This window comes from Vombatus ursinus, unplaced genomic scaffold, assembly GCF_900497805.2.
Source record: "Vombatus ursinus unplaced genomic scaffold, bare-nosed wombat genome assembly UNPS02014786.1, whole genome shotgun sequence".
Lineage (NCBI taxonomy): Eukaryota > Metazoa > Chordata > Mammalia > Diprotodontia > Vombatidae > Vombatus > Vombatus ursinus.
Window position 1 is genome coordinate 24764326 of NW_020954564.1, and position 17546 is coordinate 24781871.

Sequence of the window (17546 nt, forward strand, 5' to 3'; positions counted from 1 at the left end):
CCAGGCATTTAGTTAGGCCTTGGGGAAACAAAGGCAAAAAATGAAAATTTTCCCACTTCTACATGGGTTTATATTTTAATGGAGGATAGATTAGGAAGTGAATTAAGAAATGCTTAACTGTATCTAGGAAAGATTTTGGTAGTAAAAATTAAACTTTTTTTCTTGTCTGGGCCTTTACCAGGAACAAGCATATGTCTCTTCAGCTTGAGGTGCCATTCCATAAGGGAGAATGCAAGGAGAACAACAGTAGATATAATAATTAATAATAATAATATCATGGCATTTATATAGCACCTAATATGTGCCATTCACTATGCTAAGTACTTTACAAATATCTCACTTGATCCTCATAATAACCCTGGGTGGCGGGGGTGGGGGAGGTCATGCTATTAGTATATCCATTTTATAGCTGAGAAATCTGAGGCAAATAGAAGTCAAGTGACTTGCCCAGGGTCACACAGCTAGGCCCTAGCACTTCTCCACCTAACTGCCTAGGTGTTTCAAAGATGCCTATATGAAGTTGTAGCCATCTAAGACACTAGCTATATAAGAATACATAGACAGGTACAAAGAAAGAGCTCAGGAGAAAAAGTTTCTTAGCATATATACTTGAGAGAATGCTTCATAGAAAGATCTACTCACCATTCAATAAAATTTTAATGTTTGCTATCTATGAATATTATCTCAGGGGTTCTTCTCCTGGCATCTGTGAACTTGTTTTTTTTTTTTTAATATTTTGTTAGCTATTTCAATATAATTGTTTTCCTTTGTAATCCTATAAATTGCATTTTATACATTTAAAAAAATTATTCCGAGGAGGGACCCCTAGGTTTCTCCAGACTTCAAAAGGAGCATTTGACACAAAAAGTTCGAAGTTCTTGACTAGATTCCTTGACTCATCCAAAGAGGAGTGACACCTGAAATATCCTTGTAAATCTCACAGCCTAGTGGAAGAGATGAGATAAATGTACAAATAGCTTCGATCGAGGGTAGAGGGATCAGGAAGACTTCATGGAAGAAGCGATACTTGAACTGGGCTTTAAAGGTCAGTGATTCATAGTCTGTCAGAGTTAGAGGGGACCTAGACACTAGCCAGTCCAACTCATTTTCCAGGGAAAAGAAACGGAAGTCCAAAGAGTTGAACCAACATGCTTCAGTAGAAAGAGCTCCGATTCTGGAGTCAGAAAAACTGGTTCAAATTCCCTCTTAGACACTTTCTACCTATGTTATCTTAGACAAGTCACAACCTCACTGGTCCTCAGTTTCCTTATCTGAAAATGAGGGAGTTGAACGAAATGTTCTTTGAAGTCCTTTACAGCTCTAGACCTATGATCCTATGACATGTCGAAGGAGCCACAGTGAATGAATGGAAGAGCTGGGATGAGAACCCATATGTCTGATCCAGAGTCTTCCTGCTCACCTTGTTGTTTCTGTTACAAAGGTCTTTGGGGGATTTCAATAACTGAACTTTCTTGGGCAGGGTTCTTATACCAAACAAAGAATTCCAGTGAGGGAACAATGTACATAGATCTATACAAACTCACATGAGATTATCTTAACTTGGGGTCTGTGAACTTATTTTCAAACTTGCTGACTTTTCTTCTTCTTATAAAATATTTTTCAGATAGCCCAAACACTCTATTTTGTCACATATTTTGCCTTCTTTAATTGGTCTACCCTGAAAATCCTTGTATTTTAGGTATATACCAAGCCATGGGCTCTTAATCTTTTTTTTTTTTGTTTAATGGCCCCTTTTGGCAATATGGCAGAACAGAACAATGTTTTTATATGTGTAAAATAAAAATCACAGAATTACAAAGGAAACCAATTATATTGAAATAAGGATATTTTTTCCCCTTCTAAATTCATGAACCCAGGGAAAACTGTCCATAAGTTCACACGAAGTCTACGGATCCCAGATCAAGAACTCCCCAAAATGAATGAAATGTGTGCCATCCATAAGAGTAGGTTGCTTTTGGCCATCCAAGGGCTGAGAGAAAGCAAAGTTCAAATCCTAACATGCCCAAAAGGCTACTTTTCTATTAGAAATATTCTAGCTACATCCCCAAATGAGTAAATTTCTTCCCCAAATTCTCTCTCCAGTGAGCCAGTGAACAAGTTTTTAAAAAAATCGGTCTCCAGACACATGTTTCACAGCATTAGCCAAGTTGAAGTTGAAGAAGCAGCCGACAAGAAGGCCTCACCACCAAACTGGTAAGCCTCTGAAGTCTCGGTCAAAAAAGCTTCTAATCTGCTCTTCCCCTAACCAGACATAAACAACTGTAGAATTCACCTATAGCCAACAGATGTTTCATAATTTTAAAAAGAAGTATATTAGCATCTGAGCATGCCATTTGACTTAAGTACTCATGAAGACAGATTTATTAGGCCAGCCCAAGCAGGCCCTAGACTTCAGTGGCACCATCAGACTTCTTGACAAAGGGAAACTAAGTGAAAATGACACATCCCCAATCCTAAGCAAGGACTGACTGGGTCAGAGATTTGAAAAAGAATTTTTAGTCCAGTCTCATATAATAGGTAACCCTTGGTCACCTTGCCAGCATCACTGTCTAGTTGAATGATGGACCACTTAAACCGTAAATTAGCCTGTGTTGCCATGTAAGTTGATGTGGGAACAACTCCAGCTTTCCCAAATTTTCAGATCACCAGTAAGGACTTAATCTTCCCACAGAGATCAGGCCTTTTATCACCTCCAATACTTCTTGAAGTTATTGAGGTGGGGTGGGGCAGGGAGTAGAGTTATTTTTATAATGGGGGAAATATTAGAGCCACAAACTAAAGAAAAGACAACAGCCCTGTTAAGGTTTGCTGTTCATTTGCCCACCTTGAATGAAAGGAAAGCTTATGAAGGCGGTAAGTCATTTTTTAATAGGGACCTTCCACACTTTTTCTGTCGGAATATCTTCAGAGACTACAATGTAAGGCAAAAATCATATAATCCTACAAAAGAGGATTTTGTTGGGAAAAGAAGCATGATAAAATCACGAGTCATCAGTTCATAATTCCAATGGACAAATGAAATTATTGAAGCCATTTTCCAGTGAAACTCGCTTTCCAGTGACATAAAAAGTATATTCATCATGGGAATGTTATTGATAACTTGTCTAATTCTTTAGAAATATATGACTGAGTGGTTTAATTAGTTCATTATGTCTATTTTTACATGGTAACATCTTTTATCATTTGGATCATTCACTTTATACTTTCTACAGCAAAGGAAACATCACAGTTCTGCAGAAATATTATAGGGCTACATTCAAAGTAGAATCACAGCAACGTTAATCTGAAAAAGCTGGAAAGAAGGATGGGGGAAGTGGGTGCTATTATTTTTCTGTCTAAGACTTTTCTAAATCAGGCTTTTAAAACCAGTTAAATGCTTGTAAACTTATTTTTAAGTCACCCAACCATCCTGCAAAATCCCATTCACTTTTAAGTTCTATAATTAAATATTTTCCCTTATTCACCCCCCCATATCTGATATTTATTTAGTCCTTCTACACGTCTTTACTTAGTTAATACCAGGAGAGATAAATATGGTTGTTCCTTTGCAGCGAAGCTTCAGTACATTAATATAAATTGTACACTAATTCCCCCAAAGCATATATATGTTGTAAACCTGAAGACTTTTTACACAGCTGCTTATTGCTAAACAGTGCCTTGTCCAGAAGGGGACAATCTGTGTCTCTAATTGCTGTCACTGAAGCCGAGATTCATTATGTGACTTTCCCATTAAAATGTGAGCATTAATTTGTATAATGAAATATCACCCACTGCAGTGTTCATTAGCCATGCCCTACTGTATACTGCACATTGTTAGCTACCTAGAAACTGTAGTTAATTTCACTAATGGATATTTCCCTACTTAGTGTTTGGTAGGGAATTTATACTGTAACATTACCTCTTAAACTTTTAAGGAAATTTAAATTCAATCAATTATTTTCCACAAAAGTTTGGGATGTCATTAAGGCAGGAAGAGCAAGCCGTGTGGTGTTAAGGATGAGGACTCCGGAGAAATAAAATGGGCTTTTAGTTCATCTTAGAAATGTAAAAATGAAGGAAGCTTAATTCAAATTAAAAAAAAAATTCTCTCTACTGTGGGACACAGACATCTTTTTTTCTACGTTACTAAGGTGGCTGTTCTCAGTCAGAGGACAACAGCATGTGTCATGTCAACATGCACTTATTAAGCGCTTACTATGTGCCAGGCACTGTGCTAATACCAGGGATACAATGTGCAAACTGCATTCATTTTAACCCACTTCATTTTATTAATTTATTCAATGTGTGTCTCTCAATTCTAAACTGGAATAGTTACCTTGCCTAGTGGAGTTAATAATAAAAGTGTCAAAGATAAGCTACATTTACTACGGGGCATGAGGCACCTGAATTAGGCCTTCTAAACTTTAATCTCCGCATACATTTATTTACTACTGGGTGTTTGTGAAACTCTTTGAAGATGAAAGGTTGGATCTTTAACTGCACTAAGAACTTTTATCATTATGGTGATGGCGGGAAGTTATTATATCTCACTTTTCATCCCATGAACTCAATACACTTTCCAAATGCTATATCATTAATGCTGATGATGTGTTAGCTAGGCAGGCCCAAAACAACTAAACCCATTGTGTAGGTAGAGAAACTGAGGCAGGCTATGCCCTCAGGTGGCACTACCTTGTCATTCATGAATAGGTGTCAGTTCAGGGTGGAGGAAGAACATAGGGCTGGCCCTGCCTTCCCCTTAGGTCATCAGGATATAGCGAGGTCACTTGATTTGACTTTGGCTGTGTGTCCACTATCCCCAACTTACTGGTCTATTCAATCAACTCATTGAAAGATGTTAAAAGCCAAATTGTAGGAATAATTAGTGACAACTATTCAAAGCCTTCTTTGCAGCCCAAAGCAAAAATAGAGACGTAAAGGAGACAAGAGTCCCTACTTCATTGCTAGGACAGAACTTAAAATGGATCATCTGGTTGTTTGGTAGGGAGTTTACTTTTTTAGCCAGTTACTTTGATATCATGGAGAACCAAACTCTGTTGTGATTAATTTATACAATAAAGTCTCTGCTAGGTGACTGTCACTGACCTTCACCCACTCCTTCAAGATGCTAGAGAAAAGAATCATAGAAAACATTTCACCCACTTTCTTTGGTTTTACTGGGAAAAGTTTTCATGGAATTTGGATGATATGGATTCAAGTGTGTTCTCAAAAGCACTGTCAACTGTGAGGAGATACTCTTTCACATAACCCCACATCTTGCCCCTCCATACACCTATACACACACACACACACACACACACACACACACACACACACACAAATGTATGTACATGCCAACACAGAACTCCTTTGCCTTCCCCAAACAGAGGCATAAGGCACATGGGTAGGGCTAGACACATTGCATACTGTCGCACTCCAATGAGGCATATTCTTCTGATCGTGGTGGCATATCCCTGAAACATCATCTTTCTACTTTCCATTTTCTTTCCTGTTACTTGAAAGAGGTTTCCAAGTGTGGAGTTGGAGAGTGAGAAGTGTGGAACGTTGAGCACAGCACAGAGAAACCATATTAATAAACATACTCATATAAATTGGAAAAATGGGACTTATTTTTAATTAGTTTGTGAACTTGAATGTCTCTGAGTTGCCACTCATAGGGCTATTTGCTATCTTTCTTTATGATGGTCATGCTAGTAATAGCAGCTCCCCTATGGAAAGCCAAAAGTGATCCTAAAACACTGGAGAATGCATTAGTTATATATAATAGGCTGTATCATAAGGTATCATATAATCTGAAAAATCACAGTGAGCCTATGTAGTGGTCAGTGCCCAAGTGTTCCCCCTACCAGGAGCCAAAACTTCCCTGGTAGTGAGTGGGATTTATTTGGGGGGGAGTACATTCATTCCTTCAGGCTACTTGGGGACTGGCAGGTATGTAACTGTTCTGGTATAGTGAATACATGCCCTGGGTGTCACTGTATTCATACCTTAAACAATATCCCTGGTGACTATCAAAGAGGGAGGGTGCTTTACTACACATTAGATTATCACCAAGGGGAAGAAGGAATACAATTTAATGTATTAGATAACTTAATTATTGTACAGGGTATACTGAATACCCTGTTGACACAGCTTTATTACATCAAGTTGCATGTTATAACAGAATACTTATTGATACTTGACTTTTCCTAACCTACATTGATTAGGTCCAGATACTACTGCTTTTCATTGCACTTTTGGGGAATAACTGAGCAAGCCTGATGTCTATAAACATTTTCCCAGGAGTCACATTGCCATCCAAGGTATTGTTACAGAGAGGGGTGAAATCGCAGTGTGTATTCTGAATTGGCAGTGACTAATGACTTCTGTGATGGCAGCCAGAGGTGGGCCAGTGTCTGTTGCCAGCCCAGCTTGGGGAATTCACATCTGTCCCCTAGGCTTTCAGTCCCAGGGGATACTTTGAATTAGATCTATCTCCTAGGGTAGTGCTACCAAATTTGAGCTACCTGCAGGCTGCTCCTAAGCCTCCCAGGTGTTCAGAGAAACCTGACTTCTGTTAAACTACTTGAGCTCCTCTCTAATAAACAGGTGTCGGGAAAAGAAGAGCAGTAATTGAGTTAATGTAGTGGAGAAAAAAAGAAAAGTGGTTTTTATCAGTCAGTGTTATATGACCAAGACTTCTAATAAAGATGGAGTATGATGGAAGAATACAGAGCCTGTACCACCTCCTATCCCGGGCAATTAAAGTAGAGACTCCTTTGTAATGTACTCAACAGAGTGCACTACAGAAAACTTTTCTTCCTAAAAAATATTGTACCAAAAGTATGTGCTGTAAACCATGTGCCAAAACAAATTCATAGAGAAGTATCAGGAAAAAAAAACAAACAACCCAGGCAGTACATTTTAATAACTGGAATCCAATTATTAAATCATTTAATAAGAAATACCTGGTTTTGATTTTTAATTACTCTTGTGATCTACACTTTTACATAGTTATAATGAATGTTTATTTTGGTTATTTAGAACATGTAACACTTTCTGCTCTATTCAAATACAGAAGTGTAAGCATTTTCCAACTTCTTTGTTCTTAGATAAAAAGGAAATTGATCTTTATCTGGTGACGATTATGCTTTTTAAATGCAGCATACTGCAAATGGTATTTGCGTGGGTGACATTTCTATGCCTTCTCTCCTTTTCTTCATGATGTTGTAAGGTTGTGGAAATGCCTTTGTCAGTGGGCGCCTCCCTGGTTCACTGTCTGCACTTTCTGCCCTAAACTCTGACTCAGTGGGCTTCTGGGTGAGTAAGCCTTCTTAACCTTTAAAATCACACAAAGCAGCTTCTGCTACCCCCCTCAATGGACAGGATGGAAGCAGAGATTCTTGCCAGTGTGGCTACTAATTCTGGTAGGAGAAGAGGTGAGCGGGTAGCTAAGCACTTAGCTTAGCTGACTTAGAGGAGTCTCCTGACTGTGAGACAGAACCTCGGGACTTTGGGGGATGAAAGAAATAAATGCCCTCAGTGTCGTTCCCTAGACTGTGAAGGTACCTCCCAAAGTGCCTACTTATACATCAGAAGCAGTTTACCCACCTTGCAGGAAGCTATACTAGAACTCTAAACCCATCTTAAAATAACAGTCAAGGAAGTAGGTTATCCCTTACCATAGCCCAACGTGCTTATGAATGGCAGGATGGTGAATAACTGAGTCATTGTTTGTTTTTTCCCCCCCCCTCACATTTCATTGTAGCCTAGTGATCCTTAACTATTAGAGGCCTCAGTCCCTAAATGGGGAGGAACATGAATCTCAGCATGGCTTGGACAGTGAAGACATCAATGGGAAGCATTTCCAGGACTCCTACTCTCACCTGCGGGGATTTCTCCTTTATACGGCCTCAAATCATAGTTACTGTCTCAGCATCAAAGATTCATTGAATTTCTGGGTTAAAGGCTCTCAGCAGTCATCTAATCCAATTTCTACGTAAAACACGAGTCCCCTCTACAATATCCCTTGACAAATGGTCATCTATCCTCTGCTGGAAGACCTTTGTATCAGGGACCTTTCTACCTCACAAAGCAGTGCCTTTTATTGTTGAACAGCTCTAATTATTAAGAAATTTTTCATATGGGATCAAAATATGCCTCCCTGTAAACTTCCACTCAGCGGTCCTACTTTTGCTTTCTAGAAATTGTTTTCCTAGGTCCCAATCCTTATTTTCATATATAATGAATCTGTTCCCTTTGTGGGAATCTTGGACTTGATTATATATGTCTATGTATTCTTCTTTCATTAGGCTCTTAAAGCTGATAAAAATCTTGTAAATAATCCAGTCCAATCTCCTAATTTTTTTTTTAGATAAGGCAACTGAGGTTCATCAAGGTAAGATGACTTGCCCAAAGGCCCCAAATTGATAAGTTGGGACTTGATTCCAGGTCTCCCGGCTCTTAATTCAAGGGTCTTTCCCCTTCACCCCTACACTACTCTATTGCTGTTTCATCATGAAAATGAATCTTATTTCCCCAACTAAACTGAAAGACACTTAAAGAATAGAAACAATAATACCTTCTTCTTTTCTTATGGCCCTCATAGTGTCTAAGGTAGGATTAAACACATAGCCATTGCTTCATAGATGCTGGACAGATTGACCACTCAAGTCAACTTGACAAGAGCTAAATGTCTGAGAAGGGGAAGTAGGAATGGGAGGCATGGTGTTCAGAAATACAGGAGGAATAGCCTTCCCTGAAGCAGCCTCATAACCAGTATGCAGAGCAAGACTAACCCAGCGCTGCACACCCCCAAAGTGTATTCTCAGCATCAGCAGGCTTTTTATAAACCAGGTAAGGCCATTAGGTGGCCTAGTCTTTCACCACATAATGAGAAATGAGGCTTGTAGACATTAAATATCTCTGAACAGCCTTATGTTTTATTGATTCCTTGGGAAATATGCCACAATTATTTTTGAAAATAGATGGTGTATTTGTCTATCCTCTGAAGCAGCTCAAACTCCAATAGATAAAGTGTCAGGAAAATATCAAAGAAAATGGAGGTGTCCACATTCCAAATAGATTTGGGTGAATGGTGGTAGAAAAACCAGTGGAAATATCTTAGTAGACCATAATGGGTACAAGATCAGGAAAATAACCAAAGTGATGAGAAGACTGGGATAAAACCAAAGCAGAAAAAACTGTAAAAGGCTGCTAGGAAGTTCAAAAGGGGCAACAGACCTAGTCTTTGGCTAGAATAAGAAAGAAGTGTTCAATGGTGACTGTGATCAACCAGGGAATCAGAGTACATCCATATAGAGTCTGGGGCTTGTTTCTCAGCCAGAGACAGTGATTCAGTCACGCAGTTCCGGCCTGTTAGGAATGTGCCAATCCCCCCTATTCCTGAGTGTGGTTTGGAATGCCCTCAATCTGTCCCAGGTTTCTCACCTGTATGTATTCTCAGATGCACCTTTAAATGGTGGGATGTTCGGAAAGTTTTCCCACAATAAGGGCAGTCCTTCATTGCCGATCCAAGGCTCCTATCTCTCAGTAGAGCTGGTGGCTGGACTCCGACAGATCTCCCAGCCTCTTCACCAATGTCTGCAACAGAGGAAAAACGTTCTCACATCACTTCAGCACATGTCAGAAGTTGTTCGCACCAAAACTGCTAACACAACACAAAGTTAAACATGTCAATACTACACCTGTCTATTTCATTCTTTAAATCTGACAGAATGCTGACAATTCATGTATTTTCTTGTTATTCTCTTAAATTATTTCATCTTTCCTATCATCATTTTAAGCGGCATATGGTACCTTTATATTGAACTGAATTATACAAGAAAAGAAACAGCTGTGTCAGCAGCTGGTTTGATTTCTTCTTTTGCTTAGCTCCTATTAAATATTTTTTTTGAAAAGTTTAAAATGTTAGTGTTTTGTTGAATCTGATTAATTTATAATATGAACTAGCTGGATAGTTCACTTTATGATCGAAATCACATTTGCATTAAATAAAGCAATAAATGAAAAAAAAATGTGCCTCAGCTGAGTCCCAACAACATGATAAAAAAAAAAAACACACACATAGCTATTTTGGAATAGGAAAGAGAATTATCCAAACTGATCATTTGTCCCTTGTAGTGTCTTCTATCCACACACTAGAGCAATCTCTGGAATGGAAGGACAGAAAGTATGGAAATTCTGTTCCACAATTAGATGATGATAAACATATAGCGACTTATTCAAAGTCATGTGCAAAAACTCAGCTGCAAAACTCCCATAAACTTACAGCCTCACAGAGTTAAATCTTTTTGCAATGACTTGAACATTTCCCCTGCAAAGTATCAATACAAATTGTTTCTCCTGCTGTTATTTGTTATGCAACCCAAACCATTAGAAAATGGAATAAAATTTACATATTGCTGCCTTCTGCACAGAAATTATGGGACATAATAGTAAATAAAAGTGTTAAAATATTTCGTGGCTGGAGGATATGTTATTGCAGCACCCGAGGTCTGACACCAAACAGCCGAAGGAGGCAATATTAGTAACACAGGATGAGCATGATAGCATCTCTGAAAAGGAAGGGCAAGAGAACAATTTTGTTTGGGCTCAGCTGGATCTTCTTTGGGACTCTTCCTCGCATCAGAAGGTCAGGGAAGGTGAGCCCCTAGAGGACAGTAGCAGGTTCAAAGAAAATGTATTTGTACAGTGCCCAGCACAATATTCTATGTTTGATAATGCCTGCACGAGGATGGGAATAAAACAGCTTGGTGGGAACTGGTTTGAGGTTTCAGTTTTGAAAAGGTCATCAGTCAGTTGTTTGGCATGAGTGACCAAGCGAAGGAGGGAAGAGTTCTCTTGTTCTGTTAGTGCTGTCCCTTTCTCTGGATCGAGAAGCATGAACTTCTTGTGCCTGGTCCCAGGTACCGTGGCATTCTGAATAACAAGTTTCTCAGGGGTTCTGTGTTTCTTGGACAATAATTTTGGGGAAGTAAATGGAATTTGAATTGTAGAACATCAGAGTCTCAGAGTTGGGAAGGACCCAAGAAATCTTCTCATCCAATAACTGCCCTCTACAAAATCCTCCACAAGTGATCATGAAACCTCCACTTCAAGACCTCCAGTGAAGGGGAGCCAGCCACCTCCCAAGGCAGATCATTCCCCTTTTGGCTCACTGAAAATGTTTGGAAGTTTTACGTTTTCCTTATATAGAGCCAAAATTTATCTCCCTATAACTTCCACAGAATTTGTCACTGCTCCTAGTTCTGCTTGCTGGGGCTAAACATGATAAATCTAATACCTCTACTTGGTTGCCCTTTAAATATTACAAAAATCAGTTATCATGCCTGCCCCCTCCCTACATTTTCTCTTTTTCAGATTCCCTATTATTGGTTTCTTCATCCAGTCACCCTTACCATCCTAGTAACTCTTCTCTGGACTCATTCTAGTTTTTAGTACTTTTCCTAAAGTATGGCACTCTAAACTGGACACAGGACTCCAACTATGATCTGACAAAAGCAGAGGAGAGTGGAATTTTCACCTTGCTCTTTCTAGAGGTCATGCTTCTCTTACTTTGGCATAATATACCATTAATATTTTTGGCTTCCATGTAAGAGTGTATTATTAAATGTTTAACAACTATCTTTCTGGAAAATAAAAACACAAGGCACACTATTAAGGTTAATCTACATCATTAACATTACATTATTTCTTAAGTCTAGATTTTTTAAAAATTTTTTAACATTTTTATTTAAAGTCTTGGGTTCCAAATTCTATCCCTCCCTTCCTCCCCAGCTCCCTCCCTGAGATGGTAAGCAATTAGATATAGGTTATGTATTTGCAATTATATAAAATATTTTTGTGTTAGTAATTTTGTGCAAGACTCAAATAAAAGAAAAAGAAAGAAAGTGATAAATAGCATGCTTCAGTCTGTATTCAATTCATATCAGTTCTTTCTCTGGAGGCAGATAGTATGCTTCATCATTAGTCCTTTGGGATTGTCTTGAATCATTGTATTGCTGAGAATAGCTAAGTCATTCACAGTTCCTCACCAATTTTGTTTCTTCATCAATATCACTGTTACTTTGTACAACATTCTCCTGGTTCTGTTCAGTTCACTATGCATCAGTTCATATAGGTCTTCCAGGTTTTTTCTGAAATCATTCTGCTTGTCATTTCTTATAGCACAATAATATTCCATTACAACCATATACCACAGCTTGTTTAGCCATTCCTCAATTGATGAGTATCCCTTTAATTTCCAATTCTTACCCACCACAAAAAAAGAGTTATCATAAACATTTTTGTACAAATAGGTCCTTTTCCCTTTTTTTGGATTTCTTTGGGACATAGACCTAGCAGCGGTATTGCTGGATCAAAGGATATGCACAGTTTTATAGCCCCTTGGGCATAGTTCCAAATTTTTGTTCAGAATGGTTGGATCAGTTCACAATTTTGTTAACAGTGCATTAGTGTCCCAGTTTTCCCATATCCCCTCCAACATCTACTATTTTCCTTTTTTGTTATAATAGCCATTCTGATAGGTGTGAGGTGGTACCTCAGACTTGTTTTAATTTGCATTTCTCTGATCAATAGTGATAAGTCTAGATAATTTTTTTTTAAATTGCATCATGTCATATGGTGTTTGCCATTTCCTGAAGTGTGATTGCTCACATCAAAAATTTCACAATCCAGAGCTTATGCCAATTGACTCCAGTGTACCCTGCTTGTGTGTGATACCATTGGCTCGATCTTGAAATACTACTAAAGCCACCAGTTGTGCTTCTTCCTTGGAAATTCATTCCAAACTTCTCCAGAATCATTCCCATACAGATTATGTCCACCATTTACAAAATTGATACAAATTCCTTGGAAATGTTTGATTATGAGTTCCATTGTAGCTGTCCATCTATGCTCACTCCCTCCTCCACTAAAAAGAGTCAGACTATCAAAGGATCAGCCATCTGAAGAATCGAGTAATGTACCTTAAGGGGTTTACATGACTAGTTTCTAGTTTTTCTATATGGGTGGAACTTTCCTAATTCACACCAAATAGAGACATATCTATGTTTTGTTGTTTAGTTGTGTCTAACTCTTTAGGGCCCCAATTGAGGTTTTCTTGGCAAAGATACTGGAGTAATTTGCCATTTCCTTCTTCAGCTCATTTTACAGATGAGGAAACTGAGGCTAACAGGGTTAAGTGACTTGCCTTGGGTCACCCAGCTAGTAAGTGTCTGAGACCAGATTTGAACTCACAAAGAGTCTGACTCCAGACCTAGCACTCTATCCACTGCACCACCTAGCTGCCCCAACATATCTAAGTACACACAGAATATGTCCCAACTGACTAACTAGAGGGGGTGAAGAGGCACACTCTTTAAAGCCAGACTCAAATGCCACCACCTTCAGGAAGCCTTCATTAATTTCCTGGTCTCCACACTCCTCTCTAATGTATTATATGCTCATTTGCATCATGGCTTTCTGTGTTTGTATCTTTCTTACCCTTGTCAGATGAGAAGCTTCATAAGGGAAGGAGTCATAGATTATCTAAACTTGGTACATTCCCCACTACCCAACTGAAAGTTCTGCTCGTAGTAGGTGTCTTAATAAATACTTTTTGTGTATTTATTATTTTCACCTCTTTGAGGTGAAAGTTTGCAGATTTCCCCTGCTAGCATGGACCTGAATGGACTTGTGCTGATTGCCAAGCTTGACGGCTTAGAAATGAACATCTGGAATAAGATCGCTGTCTGTCCTCTTTCCCCCACCAAATATTATCAATCCGTCCTGCCAGAGCTAGAAAGTTTTCTTTGTGCTAGGAGCACTGGGTCAGCTTAAAACAAATATGAACCTGATTAAAATTCTGCACGTGTCCTCTTTGGAATATAGTTAAGATAGACTGTTTAAGTTAGGAGGCCAATAACTGTCATTTTGAATTATTAGCAGGACTTAAGTGTACTGGATGTTGGCTTTCAAGGTAGAAGTGGGCAGGTGTTGACTTTTACTTTTCAATTCATATAGCCTCTTCATTTTCCACAGTTTGCATGGAGAACATCCTTCCCAAAAGTTTTCTGCAATGATGGCCACTGTCTCTGAGCAATAGTGGTTTGGAGATTGCCAAACGGAACCACAGTAGAGATAATAAATGGTGTATTTGGAGTTTAGGTTTCAATAAGTGCCCTGGGAACATTATGGATAAATATATAGATAACACTAACAAGGCACTCTGGAGGAATTTGCAGAATAAGAGTACTAGTTATGTTTTGCTATATGTCACTCTAAGTGATCGCCTGTTATCTATTTCCCTTTTATCTTTCTATCTTGAATATGTGTGGCCCAATAAAAAAGAATAAATTTGTAAGATAAACAGCTTTCTGTGCAGATTTAAGAGTCTAATTTTCACTTTACTCAGAACTGAATTTTTTTGGAGAGCCAGTGAGACTAGAGTTTACTCTACGACTAATCCTACTAAGAAAACAAACTCAAAACAACAATGAAGGATAAGATGTGGGTGGCCCTGAGAAGTATTCACAGAAACATAAAGCCAACTACAGTGGATGGCGGGGTAATCTTTATTCCAGTTGTCTTACAGAATTCTTTCCCATGTATGTATGTGTGTATGCATACACACATATGCATAGAGAGACACTTGTATGTATATAAATATATATATAATTATTGTAGATTTATTGTTATATACTATAAAATATAAGATATTGTTAATATATTATCCTATTATAGAAAGAAACAGAGACTGAAGCTAACAGGAGGGGGGGGGTGCCCTGCATATAATATAAAGCACAGATATCACACACAGTACAACATAGAGCACAGTCCTAAGAATTTGATGCAAAGATGAATGGATCCTCTCTTTTTGGGTTTCTTCTTTCCCATGATGACAAAAGTACTTGCAGCTGGTCCTACCTAGAAGAAACTTGGTGTGCCTGAATTTTATTAGTTCAACTGCTGTTTTACACAGTCAATCAACAGCATTTTTTGGTCCTGGTTATGGACCATTTCTGACTCAATCTCCATCTTATTCTGATCCTTCCTGGGCAGGGATTTATAAAAGGAGAATGGAAGACATTTGAAAAATCACATTTATAAACCCTCTATGACCAGGTGGTCATGATTATGGATGACTACATATAGAAAAAAAATCAATTGTTTCCTATGCTATATGTATAATTTCATGGATTCAACTAAACCACAGAGGAAAAGTAAATATTTCATTCAAAACATGCATATAAATACTAATTTACATTTATAGGTATTAAAGAAGATGACCATTTTCTATATGAACAGTTATATTACTTTTATACCAATTTCCCTATACATAATGGGTATGCTTAAATAAAGAAAAAGGACAATTTGCTAGCATAGAACTCATTGTATATGATTTCTTCCTCTGTCCAGTGATATATTTGGAGTTACATTATCTCTAAGATCACTTTCACCTCCTGCAATCTATGGTAGCATTGTCCTATGGGCAATCACAGACAAGGGCATATATGCCCTTATATATGCCCTTTTCCCCCATGGACCTGAATGTTTGCTATCTACCTAACAGGCCATGAATGAGCTCCCTGAGCTTTTGTTCAGTAGAACACCAAATACTTGCATTCATTCATTCATTGATGTTAAATCATCAATAAGTATTTCACAAGGTAGGTACCAGAAATGGCTATAGAATACAACATGGGGAAATTAGAAGATATGACAATAGTCTACATGGACTCAGGTGTCTTCTTTTTTCTGTATGGCTTTTGAGCATTTCCACTAAATAAGGTGTCACAATAGTTATGTATCATTAAAGATTTAGAACACTGCATTTCTTAAGCACTGACTATGTCCAGAACTCTGTGATGGGCCCTTAGAGGGGAACAATGGTTAGCTGATAGTGACAGGCTTACTTAGAGAATCACGAGAGGATAAGATACAAACACAATTGACTACAATAAATGATAATGGATGATGAGTGCAGTAGAAAGATACAAAATAAAATGTCTAATGTGAGGTGGGAGGAAGAAAGTTAATGTTGAAAGGGGATATTAGAGGGGAAAAAACCTCTTGGAAGAGATGATATTTAAACTGAAATTCAAAGAACTGGTAAAGATTCAACATGTAAACAGGAGGAGGAGAAGGAATTTCTCAGCATAGAGAACAACATGAGCATAGTTGCAGAGACAGAGAAGTGTAGATAGGACATGTTCTAGGAACAGAGGCTATTCTAGCTTAATTGGAGCATAGGGTGAATGGAGGTGGTGCAGTAGATAAAGCATCAGGTCTAGAGTTAGGAAGAGATGAGTTCAAATCTTACCTTGAGATTTACTAGCTGTATGACCCTGGGCAAGTCACATAACTTCTACCTACCTCAGTTTCCTAACCTATAAAGTTGGGAAATTAATAGCATCTACTTCCCGGTGTTGTTGCAAGGTTCACATGAGATAACAATTGTAAAGCACTTAGCACAGTGCTTGGAACATAGAAAGTGTTATACATATGTTAGCTATTATTACAAAGCTGAGAAGTTAGGGTTGTGGCAGATATGGAGGGTCTTGAAGGTCAGATAAAGAAGTTTGAGCTCTACTCTGGAGGAAATAGGAAGTCACTGAAAGATTTTTATTAGAAGAGCAATGATTAAATTTATGTATAAGAAAGATTATTCTAGCAATGGCATTAAAGATGGATTGGAAGGAAGATAAAAGAAAGGTAGGAAGGCCTGTTAGGTTATTTCAACAGTCTACACATGAGTGGTGGCAATGGGAATAGAGTATGATTTCACAGACATCATTAACTGATAGGATATAATCCCCAGGTTGAACACATGAAAGCCTGAGTGAATTGTGGCACAGCAGATAAAAATAATGAAATCATCAAGAACATTTATAGAGAAAGATGACAAAATTGGTTTTGGGAACGCTGGAAAATTGAGGAATGTTAGTGGGATATCCAAATGAGATATCCTCTAAATATCTAGAAATGATAGCAATAGCTAACATTTATATAGGACTTTAAGGTTTGCAAAGAATTTCATGTATATTATTTCATTTGATCCTCACAACACAACAACACAACTGAGTTAAGTGCTGGTATCTCCATTTTACAAATGAGGAAACTGAGGATGAGGGTCACATTGCTAGTAAAAGTCTGAGAAAGAATTTGAATTCCTGTCTTCCTGTTTCCAAGGACAACACTCTATTCATGATGCAACTTATCTCCAGGATGTAATCTGCAGTCCATAAGTTGGGTCAAGGCTGAAGATAAAGATTCAGGAGTCATTTGTATAATGATGGGAGTGAGTGAGATTACCATCTGAGATTCGTTGGCTGAATGCTACAAGGAGCTCAGAAAAGAAAGAAAGGTTACGTTCCTACCATCTAGAAACCTATAGCTTAGGATAGGCAAGATACGATGAACACCAAACTATTGTTTGCAATCAATTTTTTTTTGAGAGGCAATGGGGTGAAGTGACTTGCTCAGGGTCACACAGCTAGTAAGTGTCAAGTGTCTGAGGCCAGATTTGAACTTAGGTCTTCCTG

At 38.2% G+C, this 17546-nt stretch overlaps 1 protein-coding gene across 1 annotated transcript in view; it reads right to left on the reverse strand.

Annotated features, from left to right (window-relative positions):
- Window positions 1-17546, reverse strand: part of ZNF536 (zinc finger protein 536) — a 336155-nt gene that overhangs the window by 217721 nt on the left and 100888 nt on the right. Inside the window, exon 2 of the mRNA XM_027867559.1 lies at window positions 9451-9603. Coding sequence (XP_027723360.1) covers window positions 9451-9603 — 153 coding nt within the window. The remainder of the gene's footprint in view (window positions 1-9450; window positions 9604-17546) is intronic.